At 46.6% G+C, this 17112-nt stretch overlaps 1 protein-coding gene across 8 annotated transcripts in view; it reads right to left on the minus strand.

Moving 5' to 3' along the window:
• Positions 1-17112, minus strand: part of GRIK4 (glutamate ionotropic receptor kainate type subunit 4) — a 317543-nt gene that overhangs the window by 13983 nt on the left and 286448 nt on the right. For 7 of the 8 annotated variants that reach the window (XM_042851897.2, XM_042851894.2, XM_008164539.4 and 4 more), the window contains 2 exons: positions 7260-7373; positions 414-523 (listed from right to left, as the gene is read on the minus strand). In XM_042851897.2, coding sequence (XP_042707831.2) covers positions 414-523; positions 7260-7373 — 224 coding nt within the window. The remainder of the gene's footprint in view (positions 1-413; positions 524-7259; positions 7374-17112) is intronic. The other variant, XM_042851896.2, reaches the window with a different exon arrangement.

Consider the following 17112-nt stretch of genomic DNA (forward strand, 5'->3'; position numbering starts at 1 on the left):
AGCATGCAAACAGAGCAAGGCTCTGCCCATTTGTGCTGCATGAGACCTAACCTCAAACCTCCCCCTTCCAGACTTTAAAGCTGCCTCCGGCACTGGCTGATGCCAATGCAGCCAAATACATGCTAATCTGACTGATCTGCTACTGCCCCTGTCTTATTGCGATGATGCCAGTACTTCTCAATGGGGGTCACAGGACTGCCATTTGCATCAGTGAAATGTGTTTGCGCATGTGTCTGAACAGCAAAGACAGACAGATGTGGGTAGTGGATGATCTGACACCCAACCCCCATTACTATTGCTCCCAGAGACCCCCCCCACCTAACCCCTCCCCGCCCTCCCCCATGGAGTTCTCAAATTCTGACACTAGGTGGCACCACGAGGATGGGAAAGGAACTGAATAAAAGTAACAGTACCGAGCAACCAGGAAGAGGACACAGCTGACAGCCAGGTAGGCAAGTAACATGAAGAGCCAGACACCAGGAGAAAAGGGGTCCAGGAAAGAGAAGTAGCCAGGTTTGCGCCCCTAAGATGGAGACAAAAAGAGTCCAGTGGGTTTTTGTTTTTTAAATCAAAAAGTCCATTCTGCAAAATAACACAATGAAACACATAGAACCGGCAGTGAAATATCACAGGGGCAACGCAGGATTAATGCAGGCAAACAAGAGAAGGGATCAGTAAATGATCTGGAGGAGACGCAGGTGGAGCAGAGGGCAAAAGGAACAAGGCATTAAGCTCTGCAGCAGCTCACCAGTCAACATGTATTTCCCAGTAGGGCCCTCTTCTTACCCCTTCACTTTGATTATAATAGGAATATAGGAATATGGGAATCACCAGACCAGATCAGACCAGGGCTCCACTAAGGCCAGCATCCTGTCTCAGACAGTGGCCAGAACCTGCTGCTTCAGAGGAAGGTGCAATAAACCCTGCAGTAATGGGAAAACCTACCCTTAGGGATGGTTCCTTCCTGACCCTCATTAGTTAGAGGTTGACATATACCTTGAAGCATGAAGGTTTATATCCCTATGGGCTAAAATTACGGCTGGCATAACTCCATTGACTTCATTGGAGATACACCAGTGAGGTAGTTGACCCAATATTTTTATCTTACATTTCTATAGTGAACCTGAAGGATCTCAAAAGTGCAATTCCCTGATCCTGCAATCATTACTTGTGCAAATAATCTTTACATAGCAGCAAGGTAGTGGTAAATGGGAGCATTTGTAGGTGAGTAAAAGAGCATCAGATCCCATTAGAGTGAGAAGTGGAGAAAATGTTTGCATAAAGTTTCACATGAAAAAGAAATATTTGCCATGTTGTTTCTCCAGCCCTTGAAATGTTCCTTTTCTGCAAAATTAAGTCAAATGGTTACTTTATCTCAGGAAATGTGTCTGAATTTCAAGTTTTCTCTGCAAAGCCCCCTTTGTTTGAAAACAGACACTCCTCTGCTGGAAAAAATAGGCTGTTTTCTCTTAAAATACTTTAATTTTTGAGCAGAAAAATTTGTGAAATTTCATGAAGTTTTCTTATTGGAGTGAATCTCAAATGTTAAGCATGTCCCATTTTGCTGAGAATTTTTCTCACTCCTCTCCAAACCACTCAGATACAGCACTTCTGAAATAGAGAGAGCGACAATCCATCAGCACCACTGCACGCTGCATACCCATGGGGAGGAGTAAAAAATGAGGCAAAGCACACTGGCATCAAGACTTGCTCTTTCAGAATAAGCTCCATAGGTTCCTTAATATCCATGCAAAGAAGAAAGCATCTTGTGACGTGTTATTCAGAGATTTTGGGCCCCTGACACCTGCGTGGGCATTGCGGGTGCTCAGGATTTGTGCAAATCAAGCTACTTGCTTTTAAGGTCTCAGCAGAAAGACACACACAGGAAAAAGCATGCAACTCAGTGATCCATTATGGAAGGATGAAGAGCTGAGTTGACCCAGTTAGGATTTGAACCTGTCGCTTGTGGGAATCTACAACTTCCGCATAGACAGCTAAGTCACTCAGATGCTCACCAAACATCCTAGTGTACGATTTCCTAAAGCACTTGTAATCTTGAAGCCAGCTGAGACTTAGATCTTCTTATATTAAAGTCAGACTAGATATGGCCTTTTCTCCACCCTCTCTGCATCATTTCCAAGCTCTGAGAGATGGACATTGAGACTTGGTATATGGATCCTTCTATTACATCTCAGCTTAGTTCTCTGTACCTTCCTTATTGGTACCTCACTCTGATGCCTCCCACAAGCATATACTGGCATTTGCTCAATCCGGCTCACTTGAGCAGTCATCCCCCAGTGTGTCCCGGAGAGAAAGAACTTCCAGTGAAGCAGCTGTTGAATTGTGAGATTTTTTGCTTTACACGGGACTCATCTTCAACAGACAGCCACTTCACTTTCCCCTTAGTCCACTGGCTTACTTTGCCCAGGTGTGGCACTATATAAAGTAATAACAACAATAAATAACCCCTAACCCCCTATGAAACCCGCTTCCTTCACAAATCAGACTCCCAATTTTTTAGCTGTCTTTAAACCCAAAGCAATTAATTCCCTCCCCCCCCCCCCCCAAAAAAAAATTCCCAAGAAATATAACCACAATATATTTTTTCCAGGCCGAGACATGTCAGTGACTGTTAAGGGAAATTGTCCTGCAGAGGCGAGTTTCACAATGAACTATGCCTAATTTGAAGCAAAAATGGATTTTTGTAGATTTCTGAATTTTGGGAATTCAAAACCAATTAGGATTTTGCTAAAAAATAACTCCAATTTTTCAGCGAAAAAGCCCCCTTTGCTTAATTTGCCCTAGTTCTGGGTGGTGTTCCAAAATCCCATTTCCAACAAGGTCTATCATAACATCTCAAGAGCCTTATAAAACAAACCAAGGCCCAAATTCAAGTCAAGATGGACCAAATCAAAACCCCCAGATCCAACGTGCAAGTGAATGGGGATAGGAATGAACCTTGAGACAGACTACATTAATCTTTGGTTCCTCTCTCTTCCTTTCATTACCCATTGTAATATTCTGTCTGTCTTTATCTTTTCTAGAAAACAAGGAGGGAGGACAGCCGACACTTGGAAATGAACTGAGGACCTCTAGAACTGAATATATTAGCTGAAGCTGTTAGAGACTCGAGAACCAGGCACTCCGGGATGTAACAGGAACAGTGGGGAGACGTCTAACATGCTGACCAGCGGGTTACACATCTACTCCTGTGCAAAAGCTACTGATGGCTGCTGGATGCTGCTATTGCTCATTGGAAGAGCCAGATGGGGCAATCCCTGCAGGAAGCACAGGTGCAGCAAGTTCACAAACAGGACTCAAAAGTTAGCCCAAGGCACAAAAACCTGGATTGAAATAAGCAGCCAACACCTCTGGAAAAGGGAGGCTTAGCTATAAGGGAGCTCTGGTTCATTCTTGATGCTGTTTATAGTTATTTATAGTAACACCTTTGCTGTGTGTTTTTCTTTGGGATATTTTTCAGTCCTGTCTTTCACCGACGTAGTGAAGAATCATAAATTCTATTTCTTGCACCTTGTTGGGAGGGGAGCACTTTTTTTCTTTATTAAGCCAGCCCAGCTGCTTGGTCTCTGTGCCAGGTCAAAGCCAAAATGTTTGCACATGGGACAGTTGTTACATTGAGGACTGAATTGGGAATCTGTAGAGCTAAAAGCATGAGCTGTTGTGGGAGTCTTCCACTGACCTGCTGTAAGACCTGGGGCACCCTTTGTCTGTCCTGTCTACTTAAGATTGCAAGTCTTTGGAGGCCAGGACTCACCATGTGTCTATGCAGCACCCAGCACAATGGGACCATGCTCTCAGCACGCACTACTGTAAGACAAATAATACTCTCCTGCTCTACTGCCCCCAGATCCCTATAGAAAACAGCCCCCTTCCTGGTCCAAACACTTGACTAGCTCATGTTCATTCTCTGCTTCTCTCCACAGCATCCCCTTGGCTGGACAAAGATCAGGGGGCGGGGGAGACTCTCTCTCAGCAGCCCGTGAGTCAGAAAGTCCATTAGAGTCCCCGTGTCAGAAATCCATACTTGATTATATCACAACAAGTGAAACTGAGAAAAATGACAGCCTCATTTAAAGCTGCCATATTTGGTTATGTGTGATAGCAAAGACACACAGCACGATGGTTGGATGGGGGCGGGGGGAGAAAGGATTTGGAACTGAAGTTAAACAGAAAATAAAATACAATGTCATTAAGCTGTTGGTGGGGGGAACTGAGACGTGGAGACAACTCCTTGGCATTTATTTGTAGTTATTTGTTAGGAATCATTTGATCGGAGCCGTGGATTAACATACGTCAGCTGCAGTTCTCCATGTGCGAGGAATGGGAAGGGAGAAGAGCAGATGGGGATCTGGAGTTGCCTTCGTCTGCTCTGCAAACTGAATCCTTGAAGGAAAACTACAACGATTAGCTATCATGCCTTCCCCTGCTAAATAAATATTTACTGGTTTAATTCGTTAATTGCCACACTGCTCTTATGTATTACCTTCCTGCAAAGTAGGAAACCCTACCCACTCTGAGGGGGTGGGAGAGGGACCTAATGCAGGGCACCTGGGGTGTTTCTGCTGCTGCTTGAGCGGTGGTGCTGTGGTGGAGAAGGTTTGTGGCATCTGCAGCTACGGAATCCATCTCTGGGGGTTGGGGGTGCTCCCTGCACAGCAGGGTTTGAAAGGATAGCAAGTGGGGGGGAAGAGGTATGCGCATGGGATCTGCTGCCAAACAGATCCACCAGTGATTGCTCACCACTGCCTCCAGGCAGCTGTGGCACAGGAAATACTGCAACCTCAGTGGTTCACCATGGAGTGGTGTTTGTGCAGGGTGCCTTGCACCTTGCTGTTGGAGACAGACAGCTGGTCTGATTAAGCGTGGCAATTCCTATGTACTGATGCTGGCTATTCTATGCACTGATGCTTGATGAGGTAGCTGAGGATTTAGCCCTGAGTAACAGATCCATGGCATAACATTATTTGCAAAACACTTCTTAGACCTGCAGCAGTTTCAAATGTTCGTCTAGATTCAGGGGCAGCAGCAGTTAACTTAGAGGGTGTTACCTCCCCAAAGCCCTGTACTAATATCCTCGCCACTTCCCTGCATGACAGGTAAATAAGGCTTGTGTTTGGGGCAAGGGAAGTTGCCCAAGGTCACAGAGTAAGTCAGAAGCATGCTCAATACTCAATTCCCCTCCCTTTAAACATGTGTGAGAAAGAGAGAAAAGAAAAACCCCACCAGAACACAAGCAGGTTGAAATGCTCAGAAACACATCTGGGACATGGAAGGAGCTGGAGTTGCAGAAAGCATGCATTGCAAGGCAGGAATATTTACATGCATTTGATCTTGGAAAGCATGAAAGGGTCTGATCCTGTTTGATCAGTTAACTCATTGATCCTTCATTCTGCACGTACCAGAGGAAATGGAATTTTAACTAGATTTTAATTACTTGTTTGTTCTTGGCAGGAGACAACCCGGCACACAGATTTGTGTGTGCAAGTTTGTTTACGTTCGTGTCAGATGCTGCATCTTTAACAGCCTTGTGTATTGAGACAGGGCGGGGGGAGGGATAGAAGAGGCTTTAATTGTTTTATCTTGTTGTTGTTGTTCAGCTGATGGGTAATCAAGACCGTATTTCTTATCGCCTACAGAGCCATACAAAGCACATATCAAAACACTGACTAGGTATATTAAAGCATCTTGTTATAAACAACATCAATGCCACAGTCTCCTCAGTTATCCCTGGGAAGCTCTACTGACTTCAGGTGGCTCACATAGGCGTTAACTGGCAAAACTTGGAGGTCTGTTCCTTGGGGTTCTGTTCCTAGTACCGCTGCTGACTTGCTGCCTGTCCTACACATCACTTCACTTGGCTGTGCCTTAGTTCCCAGCTATCATATGGTAATAATATCTGCCCACGTTTATAAAGGGCTTTGAGATCTAAGGATGAAAAAGCAGGATACCAAGTAATATTATTTTGCATCTTGTCCAAAACACAATCCCACCCGGCAGCACTGTTCCTTGAGAAATAGATCAGTACAGACATAGAGCCATCTGAATCACTGATGCCTCCTCTGACACCCTAGGTGTTCCTCTACGGAGGGCCAGATTCAATCACACTGACTCATACTGAGCTATACCTTATGCTATGAGGAGTTTCCCTGAAATCAATGGGACTACCTGAGAAGAAAAATACAATCTTACTCCCCAAGTGAGTAAGGGTGATAGGATCAAGCCCCTAGTTTATAATACACCTCTACCCCGATATAACGCGACCCGATATAACATGAATTCGGACATAACGCGGTAAAGCAGTGCTCCGGGAGGGCCGGGCTGCGCACTCCGATGGATCAAAGCAAGTTCGATATAACGCGTTTCACCTATAACGCGGTAAGATTTTTTGGCTCCCGAGGACAGCGTTATATCGAGGTAGAGGTGTACCACTTTATACTTTCGATAAGCAAACTCTAGAGGTCTCCCATCCAAATACTAACCAGGCCCCATCCTGCTTGTCTTCAGAAACACCAGGAAATGATGCCGGAAAGTAGCATGGCTGGATAGCAATAAGCTGCAGCGTTTGTCATGGTCGTGCACCTGCTGCATTTGAAACCTGCTCCAGAGCCCACAGAACCAAACGGAAGCCTTTCCACTGACTTCATGGACTTTGGATCAGCCTCTTCGGGTACGCCTGCATTGCAATAAAAGCGCCGCAGCATGGCTGCAGCTGGGCTGGGGCAGCTGACTCGGGCTGCGGGGCTAAATATTTCAGGTAGACATTCAAGCTCAGATTGGAACCCGGGCTCCGAAACCCCGTGAGGGGGATGGGACTTGGAGCCTGGGCTCCAAACCTCTACTCTGATATTTTTAGCTCCGCAGCCCGAGCCCCTCGAGCCCGAGTCGGCTGACCCAGGCACCAAGACTCGGTGCCAGAGGGGGTGGGGTTATTGCAGTGTAGACATACTCTTTGAGTCGGGTGGGGCAGATTGTGCAGTCCTCTGTGCGCTGAGCTCCCCCTGGAACCAGTGAGAGCTCCATGGGGGTTTTGGCACTGGGAGTCTGAATGGTAGTGTCTCTCCATCGAACCCATGCAGCTGAAACAGGGTGTGGGGGGGAGGGGAGGAGAGTCCAGCACATTTGCGTTTAAATAAGAAATCAAAATATTCGTCTGAGTCATTCACTATTCCCCTATAACTATGTGTGTTTGCATGCAAATAACTGTAATGACATACACGGTTATAAAATAAGTCTCTTACCATATGAACTCGGTAGAGAATGCTAATTCCCAAAGTCATGAAAGGTTTAGAGAAATCAATCACCTTCTCCCGTTCAGCTGTGATTGTCAGGCCAGCCACTGCCAAATCGGCTTTCTAAAGAGGAAGGAATGCAGAGAAGATCAACAGCCTGCCCCAAAGGCTGGACCCCAGGGGGGCAGAGAAACCACACTCCTGGCAGAAGGATCCCCAGCCCCAAAGGACTCATCCCCACAAAGTCAGCAAAACCCACGGCCAGAGAGACCCACCTATTCACTATGAGGGAAATCCCGGCCGCGTTGAAGTCAATGAGAGTTCTGCCATTGACTTCAATGAGACAGGAGGTTTCCCTCCTGGGTGTAATTTCACCTTGAGCAGAGGACTTTGGGTAAGGCCTAGGCCCCACTTAGACAGAGCCTAGGCCTTGTGCAGGGAATCTGCACGGGGTAAATTTCATCCCACGTCACTGCAGAGTGTGTTGCTGTCCAGGAGCAGTCAGTGCTCTACCAGCCTCACCAAGCCTTAGGCCAAGCTCAGAACAAAGACCAGTTCTCCCTTTTCCAAGATCAGGGCTCTGAGACATTCACCTCCCAGGCTTTCTCCCTCTTCCTGACCATAGTAAGCAGGAGCGCGGGAGTTCCGAGACTCTCTTACCTCAATTTATCCATCTACAAAATACTACTCTACTCCCTGGCTCTACAGACCATGGATGTCCTTGGCTGTTCTTGCAATTCCTTCCCCTCCCCCCCCACCCCCCCGCCGCCTGTGGGCATATTTTTCCCTTTGATGGTCATTCATATTCAGAGCTCTGAGATCTTGCTTCATCTTCAGTGTGGTCGACCATGAGGGCAGACACTTAACTGGTCTGTTGTCCGTCATTCTAACCACATACCCAGGCCACTTTGGGATACTTGGATGAAAACAGCTGTAGAACCACTGAGTGTTGTAATGGTTTGAAGAGGAGACAAGCCCGACCCCACAAGACATGTCCTCCCCTTTCCAAACAGGATTCTTGTTACTTACAGAGTGCCACAGGAGGGAGCTCACAGTTTAAACAAGATCATTAGAGATGCCTCCCAAGCCACAAAGTCTGCAGCGTTGCCAACCCCAAGAGTTAAAAATCATGAATCAGGCACGAAAAACAAACCAAAGCATGAGATTGGCTTAAAAATCACGAGATTAAAAATAATAGTTTCTTTGCATCGACCTTCTAGGTTTTTGAACTTTTAGGCGGTGGCTCAAGTCACATTTTTCAAGCGTTTCTCCACTGCAACCCTGTGGGCTAGAAATGTACTTTTTAAAACAAATGAAAACCGAGTGTCTCATGTAATCACTCGACTCCACGAGATGGAGCTTTTAAAACAAACTCATAAGACTGCCGATAAAATCGCAAGAGTTTGGCACCAGCTCCGAACTCTCCCAACAATCAGAAGAGGTATTTGAATGCAAGCTTTGCATGGGGACAAGGAGCAGGATGACAGATAATATAAAGGAGGAAAATGACACTGAGATGAAGGACTTGATGACAATGACACTGATGTGGATTGTGAGCATCTGAGAGACAGCTGGCAGTTTGGATAGAAGTCACAAAACAGCTCTAGTAAATCCTTTTTATACTCTTGGCTCCAGCTGACCCTTTCCATCCGCAGCAATTTTTGAGGTTTCCGGAGTGGAACAAACCCAAAAGCTTTTGAACATTTTTGCAAAAAACAGAATTGGGTCAAAATGTCCATTTACAGAGCAAAACTTGAGCTTTTTAATATGCAAAGGTGTGAGACTATGGTCTAGTGGTTAGGGTGCTGGCCAGTGATGTGGGGAAGATAGCTTCAAGACCCAGCTTGGCCTGAATCAGAGCAGAGTTTTTCAACGCAGATCTCTGTGAATCAAACAGAGCGGGGATTTGAACCTCGCGCTCCCCCATCCCAAGTCAGTGAGCTAATCACCAGGCAATAGAGAGTGAGTGAGTCGATCGATCCGTCTCTGTTGAAACCGATACATCCCCATGAAACATTTCATTTAGTCTTTGCAACCAATTCTCCTCTTGGGCAGAAACAAAAAGAGAATATCAGCAAGAAAGGAGCCCCAAATAGCACTGGTCAAATATTTTGGGGACAAAAATATTCTGAATAAAAAAACAGGCGGGGGTGGGGGGGGGGGGGAAACTCGCCAACCTTTGTTTTTCTGAAATTGTTTTTGAACCAAATCCTTTTGTTTTTCTCTCTCCCCTGCCCCACTTTTTCATGGGCAAACTAGAAAAAAAAAAGGGAAAAAAGAGGAGGGGAGGATGAAAGGGAAGGCAGAGAAAGAAGGAAGGGAAAAGGAAATATAAAAAAAAATTGAACATTTTCAAAACAACATTTTTGAAACCAAAGATTTCCATGAAAACCCCCCAAACTTGCTCCTTGTGGAATGAAGATTATTTCAGGGTTTGTTTGTTTTTTCAAAAAAAGATCTTTATCATTTTTCAACCTGTGCAAATCCCAAAGGAAGGATGATGGGCTTGATTCTACACCCACTGAAATCAAGTGACTTCAGGGAGAGCAGGGTAGGGCCCTTTAAAGAGCACTATTGTTCTTGGACGAAACAGCGCTTTCCTTTATCCAGCACCCATCAGGCCAAGAGAAGAGAGTTTGCCAAGTTCAATACAATAGTAAAGTGGCAGGTTGAAGAGACACTGGTGGCCATGTCACCAAAGCCACCAAAACACTGGCTGGGTCAGCATGGGGGAGTTTTCCTTACTGCTCCCACGCTGGCTCTGCTCTGTGAGGAGTGAATTTCAGCCTCCACAGCTGTCACTACTGCACCAGGAAACCAGCCCTGAACTCTCAAAGCTTAAAATGAAGTGAGGGACGCTATGAACCTACCCTCCGCCAAATGTATTTATTTTTCAGAAGAGGTTTTATATACCTTAATGAGGCAAAGCCAGCTTCCCCACCCACCTTTACCCCAGCACAGGTGTGTGGCGATCCCCAGATGCAGGGAAACCAGGGACTGTTCTGTTATGTGGGGCAGGATTTGGGGAGGCCATAAAAGGGGGCACACACCTCCTATCGTAGCATGGGCTGTAATTCTGTGAGGAGGCTTTGAGGTGGAGCGGAGCAGCATGGGGGAGAAGCACAGAGCTCAAAACCAGAAGGGGACCAGCAGATCATTTAGTCTGACCTCCTGCACATTCACACGCTACCCCCCCCACACGTCCCACCCAGTTACTCCTGTACTGAGCCCAACCGCAGCCCTCAGAGACGACTGTGTGCCACAGGCCGAGAACAGGCGGGACCAAGGTACATTAATGCCCGAAGCCCCTGGAATGGCAGGGAACTGAAATATGTGCAGATCATCCTAGCAAGCAACCTGCGCCCTATGTTGCAGAGGAAGGCAGAAAAAACACAAAAAAACAAAGGGAAAAAAAGACCCCTCCCCCCCGCCCAGGTCCCTTTCAATCTGATTAGGGGAAATTTCCTTCCTCACCCTTAAAATGGCAATCAGTGAGCCACCAGCCAAGCACCAGAGAAAGAATTTCTGTTCAGCCTCTCCAGTGTCCCATTTCCAGAATGCAAGGAGGGAGAATATTTCCTTCCTGACCCCACAGGCAACCAGCCAAAGCCCTGTGCAGAATCTAATGCAGATCCATTAGTGAACAGTAGCTACTGCAACCTCAATACTGTAGTCACACCTGTGGAGCAGCTCCACAGCTGTTTTGTGGCTTGAGAACCCCAGTGAATTGCAGCGCAGTTTGGCTCTCTGGCTTGTGAGATGCATAGGAGACAACAGCCTACTACTGCTGCCAGCAAATATATTTGGTCTAATAAGAACAGAAATGTTTTCAGAAATAAATGAACAACAACAACAAACTATAAAAAACAAAAACATTTTCTCCCTTTGCACTGAAACAGTGTAGGAAACTGCTAGCTAGAAAAGTTAGAAAATGAAATCAGTAATAAACCAAATGTGAAAATAGTCACCTTAGTTTCACTATTAAGCTAAATAAAATTAAAACAAGCAAATGAAATAACCCATTAGAGATCATCAGCAGAATTGAACGGTCAGCACTGCGGCACAGACCCTCGGTTAAAGGAATCTCTCCATCAGCTGGCAGCAGAAGCAGGCTGCTATCCTTTATGTGGGCCAACCACTAGAGGGCAACACAACACACATTCTCACAAGGTTATAAAGTGCCATCAATGGGGTAAAGCAAATTAGATTTAAAAAAAATCCATCCATATTTAATAATCTTCTTATGCAGATAAGTGATTTTAATTTAAATATGATTTTTATTATTATAGCTCTCTTTAATGGCTTCAATTGCTTTTTTTTAATAATAAGGTCTGCACTGTTCTCTCACATATATGTTTCTGTTATTTGCAAGAGGAAGCTGTCCCAGTCATGCAGGTGGGGAAAAAACAGCTTGTGTTTGGCATCCCTGAGTTTCACAAGGTTTGCACGGCAGTCAATGCACTATAAAGCCTTGTAGGCCGGATAAAATATGCGACTTATTTCTCCACATCCGTGCCCTAGTTGTAAATGCACTGTGAGATGGCAAATTTGCATGTGTGCTTCATTCTGCATGCTGCCTGAACCTGCTGCTGTTTGCAGGATTTTCTTAAGAATAACTGGATTAATCATCTTCTGGTAGAAGTGGGGGAAAAAAAATCCTTCCTCCATTCAAAGTCTCTCGGTTAAAGGGCTATAAAATACAGGAGGAGCGGCAAGAGCAAAAACAAAATGTTGGTTTATTGGAGTTCTATTTTATTACCTGCAGGAAGAAAGGGGGGGGGGGGAAAGGCTAGCAGAACAGCAAAAATCTACCCATGAGTTAGCAGGGTGCGTGGGTCGAGAAGGTGACATAGAATCATAGAACTGGAAGGGACCTCAAGAGGTCATCTAGCCCAGTCCCCTGAACACATGGCAGGACTAATTACACCTCATGTCACATTCTGGGCACATAAGATTTATTGGCGTAACCAGTGCCAGATTTTGTGGCTGTTTGGAGGCAGCTATAGATGATCTTTATGAAGTTCAGACTGGAATTAGTCACAGGTCAGGGGGAATTTCTACCTATCCAGCTGTCCACCTAAGGTATTTTTAAAAGGTATCTATCATCATAACCTGGCATGGTGTCTAGATACTCGATTAACTGGTGTTATATAAATACCACGAGTATTCAAAGATTGGCTCTATTGATCTGCATGCCATGATATCTAAGAAATTCTACCACTTGGGGAGGCCTAAGACAGATCAAAAGGAGATCACCAGAGAGACTGTATCTGAGGTGTTAACCGGAATAGCACTAAGAATGCTCTTGTCTCACATCAATCAACAGGTCAGTTTTCTTAATCCTTTCTCTGGCTGCAGAGCTTCGTGTACATGGTCCTTCCCCGTGTCTCACCAGGCCAAAGGGGTATCTTCCCCGTCTCAACTCAGCCGTGGGTACCTTTGGCTTTAGATGTGGTTGTGATCTACGATTAGCTGTGTTGGCTGCTGCAACATCTCTTTCCAAAGCACAGCTGCAGGCAGTGCAAAGGATTCTGGGGCACATGTGGAAACTCAAAAGACACCCAGTGCAGATGACTGAGCACAGAAACAGGAACACGCTTTTCCAAGATGCAGTGACACAGGTTGGGAGGGAAGGCTTAGAAGGGAGAATACAGAGGAGCCACTGAGCCAGCACGATGACCTTTCTTGCTGCATAAATGGCTTGGTGCTTTAAGGAGGAGGAGGTTTGTGACTCCACCTAATGGTAAGATCAATTCCGCCCATGTGCCAGGAACAATTTCTGTGTGGTAGCTGTTGAGCAAAAGACAGGTGGGCGTCAGTGGACTTGTAGACAGGAGAGCTCAGCAACTAACTATGTGAGGAAAGTAGTACCCCTAAGAGAGAATCGTGGTCAGACATGGGGAGAGGCTACATGTTTGATACAACATCCCCGAGGGAGGAGAGACTATGTCAGATTGTCCTGGCAAGAAGCAAAGCAACTTCTACAATCCTGGAAGACTTTGTTCCAAGGTTACCGCGTCTCGGTGTCACAGTAAATCCTATTTCCTGTGCTGTACGTTGAGACGGCTTATACAAATTTGAAGAGACTGTTCTCCTGAGACTGTGGAGATAGGAGAAACGATTCTTTTTAAAATATCCAGCTTCAGTGATGAAGAAAGAAAAACCTATATAAAGGAATCGCAAGTGTCCTTTATTCTGAATATAGGCCCCTTGCACACAAACTCTCAGCATTTTCTTCTCCTGGCCAGGAATTATTTTGAGCATCTAAACTTGCTGACCGAGGGTCAGATCCTCAACTGGTGTAAATTAGCATAGCTCCCCTGATGTTAAAGCACCGGTACAAAGGGGCAGTAAAGTAGCCAGACTTAGCCAGCTGATAAGGCCCCACCCTCAGGGAGCTTTCATCTGATGCAGACCAGGCATACCCAGCACCGAGTCACTCTCAGCCCTGGCATAAAGGGCAGCAGGAGATGCTGGCAGAGTTTACTGCGCTCCAGCTATTCCCAGCTCCCATACTCTCCTTTCACAACCTTTCCAACTGGCAGAGTTTAGAGCAGCCCCCGGTTGCTCTAACCTACACAAGATCTAGTGCAAATCCATCCCTCTCTGTGATGCACAGAGTGAAAACCCTGTGACGCAGAGGACCTGGGCCTTCATTTCTTTATTATTATTGTGCCGTATCTGAGGCTCTCTCACACACACACTGGGAAATCACACAGAGGCATTAAACTTTGGTGAGCCATACCCATTTGTACTCTGTGCCTGAATATCATCTGACTAGAGCTTGTGCCTTTTGCCTCAAAATGGCCAAGAGAGATGGGGTTTTTCCCCCCCATGACTCACTGAGGTCAACGTATCTTAGTAACACTAGGAGCTTCGCAAATGTTAATGCTCTACACCCACTCCTCACTTGAACAGAGGCAGAAGTTATTTTGATTTCATGTCGCCACATCTTGGGCAGACACGCATCTTCCTTCCTTGCTGCTTTTGCGCTCTGCCCAAGTTCGAGCCTCGAGTCTCCCCCCTCTCCGTCCAAGTGCCATGTGTGCATCTCATGCTGCCATTATCTACGCTGTGTCCCAGCTATAAATGTTAAATAAACTCAAAAAAGACAAAGTGCATTATTGTAGCGCAGCCAGATGCTTCCAGAGCAGAAGACGGCTGAAATGAGAACAAAAGACTCGCTGGATCAGAGGATCCCCTGGTGGACTGGTGTTTGAAATGAAACGTATGACCTGCCTTAACTAAAGCTGCCATTAAGCATTAATGCTGTCGGCGTTCTGAACACACACATGGAAACGCACTTGCGCTGCAGCTGGGAACGTTATTAACTGGTGAGACTGAGCCTGGATTCTGAGCTGTTACACTATTAAACAGCCTGAAGAAGTAAAACCCTGGGATTTTCCATCCAGAGGACCCGGCTCTCTCCTCCGGTACCGCCCTCACTGCATAGACGGCTCATCCTGACACTAAAGGTGATAGATGGCGCGTGATGTTAGTCGACAGTTTGGTAAGAAAGGAACTCATGCCAGTTCCCCATGGCCCTTAGGACGGCCTGAGCGATGATCCCTGCCCTAGCCCTTAATAATAGCAATGTCTGTGTTTTATAAAGCATTTCTCATCACTAGATCTCAAAACACTTTAGATCCTCACAACACACTTGTGAGGTAGGGGAGCAGAATTATCCTAATTTTATAGATGGGGAACTCAGGCACAGAGAGGTGCAAGGTCCAAAGCCATGCAGGAAGTCCCTGGTGAAGCAGGGAAATGAACCGCAGCCTAAGTCCGTGCCCTAATCATTGGACACAAACCTAGCTCCCTTCAATTTCTCACCTGCTTCCTGCCAAGCTGGTGGAACCAAACTCAGTGAAAACTCCGAAGACTTGGTGGTTTTGAGCAGATGATTTTGTGTGACTTCACCCCCGGTGACACACGCCAGGTTGACAGGCCTGGAAGCACTGGGTTTTCCAAAGCACCTTTCGGAGTGTGAGTCCTGGACTTCCAATAAGATCTCTGCTCCTAAATCCCTTAAAAGCTTCTGAAAAATCCAGGCATTTTATCCACAGAACAGGGACAGGATGATCAATGTCAGCACAAGCTTCCTTCTGCAGTGCCCACACATGTGCTTCGCCCCTGGACCATGTCTGAGATGGAAAAGGGTGCTTCAATCTTCCTGACTCGTTCAGTTCTTAAGACTGTCAACTAAGGGCCAATTAGTGCCATCACATGGCAACTACCTTCAGTCACTATGGAAACAGGCTTGATTCCAGCCAAAGACCTAGATGATCTAGATGCAGAAGTCTCCATGGTTCATCACCCATCGAGTCCATCAAAGGGGAAAATTTTCATTCTGGTTTGCCTAAGGGTGGGAGGGATTAGAGCACGATACCACAGCACTTGAGGGAGTGGCTGCGAGTGTGCGATATTTTTACACCCCATGTTAGTGATGGGAGAACCAGTCTGGACAAAAGCAGCGTTGCCAAATCATTACCCCCCTCTATAACTGAACCTGAAACTCTCAACAGCAATGGAGCAAAGGTGTGTGGGGTCCTGATCTGCTAGTGGGTAATGCCTGGCCCAGTCTCCCCACCCCCGCCTGTCTCAGCTGCTCCAAGTGGACACTTCTTCCTCCAGCTCCCACGTGAGGCATCCTGCCAGCACCAACAGCTGGCAGAAATCAGCTGTGCCATGCTCCTGTGCTTTCTCTGCTCTTATGGCCCAAGGATCCCACCTGTATCCCCCTCTCCCCCCACCCCAGACCTTTCTAAAGAGTCTGAAATCTTTGGCTAATATTCCCCACCTTCCTATGGGTTTTTTTGATGCCTCTGAACTACCAGGTCCTGGCTGCAAGGGGAGGGGATCTGAAAACTAATCTGGCAAAACTCCTAGTAGCTGGGGTGGCACCCTGCCTCTTTCACCTGTTTCGTGCCATCCAAACTGTTTTCCAAGTCTAGCATTTTTGGGGGGTGGTTATTTCTCGCTGCCTTTATTCCCCTTCACCCAATCCCACCAAATATATTGAGGCTTGATCGATACTTAAAACTGATACAGGCATTGCTATGTCAGCCAGGGGGTGAAAAAAAACCACACACCCTAGTGACAAAGCTATGCCAACAGCCCTTCCAGCCCAGCGTAGATACAGCTGTGCCAATGGAAGAGAGCTGCTTTGGACACAGCTAATGTTACTCGGGGAGGTGGTGTTCTTATTCCTTCCATCAGCCTACGCTGCGTCTACACTGGGGCAATGTCGGCCCAGGCTCTCTAGTGTAGACACAGCTTTACATTCCTCACGGTCTGCAATGCAGCTGCAATGCAGCTGGGCTCTCTGTAGGCTCACAAGGCTGGACGAGGAGCTTTTAATAGCAGAGTTTGTTCAGCTGACAGCCTGCTCACCTGGCTGGTGGTTAGAGCGTGCTCAGCATTGCAAGGGAACGTGTGATGCTCCGACCGACCAGATCAAATCTGCCGAATTGCACCGGGGGTGTGGCTGGTCTGTATGGATCCATGTACTGATTGTTTACACTCCAGCTGCCCACTGCATTTGACAATAACCTGCTGCAGTTCCCATTGTAGTCCAAGGGAGCAGCAGAATTGGGCCCTAGAACTTGATATTGTTACATGCATTTGAAGCGAGGGACTATTTAAAGTCCCTCCGAACTGCTGTTTTTAAGGGCGTGTATGAATCGCCGGCTTGTGAACGGCAATAGGCTGAAAGCCCCAGGGGCGAAAATCTGCTTCAGCCACAGCACAGAGATCAGTAGCATGACAAGCTTCTCCCCCAGCCCCGCCTCCAGCAGCGTCTCTCAACTCCAATGCTGAGTCACCATCTCCAGGAATGGAAGCAAAATCCAGAGTCTGTGGC

Source organism: Chrysemys picta, chromosome 16 (assembly GCF_011386835.1).
Source record: "Chrysemys picta bellii isolate R12L10 chromosome 16, ASM1138683v2, whole genome shotgun sequence".
Taxonomy (NCBI): Eukaryota; Metazoa; Chordata; order Testudines; family Emydidae; genus Chrysemys; species Chrysemys picta.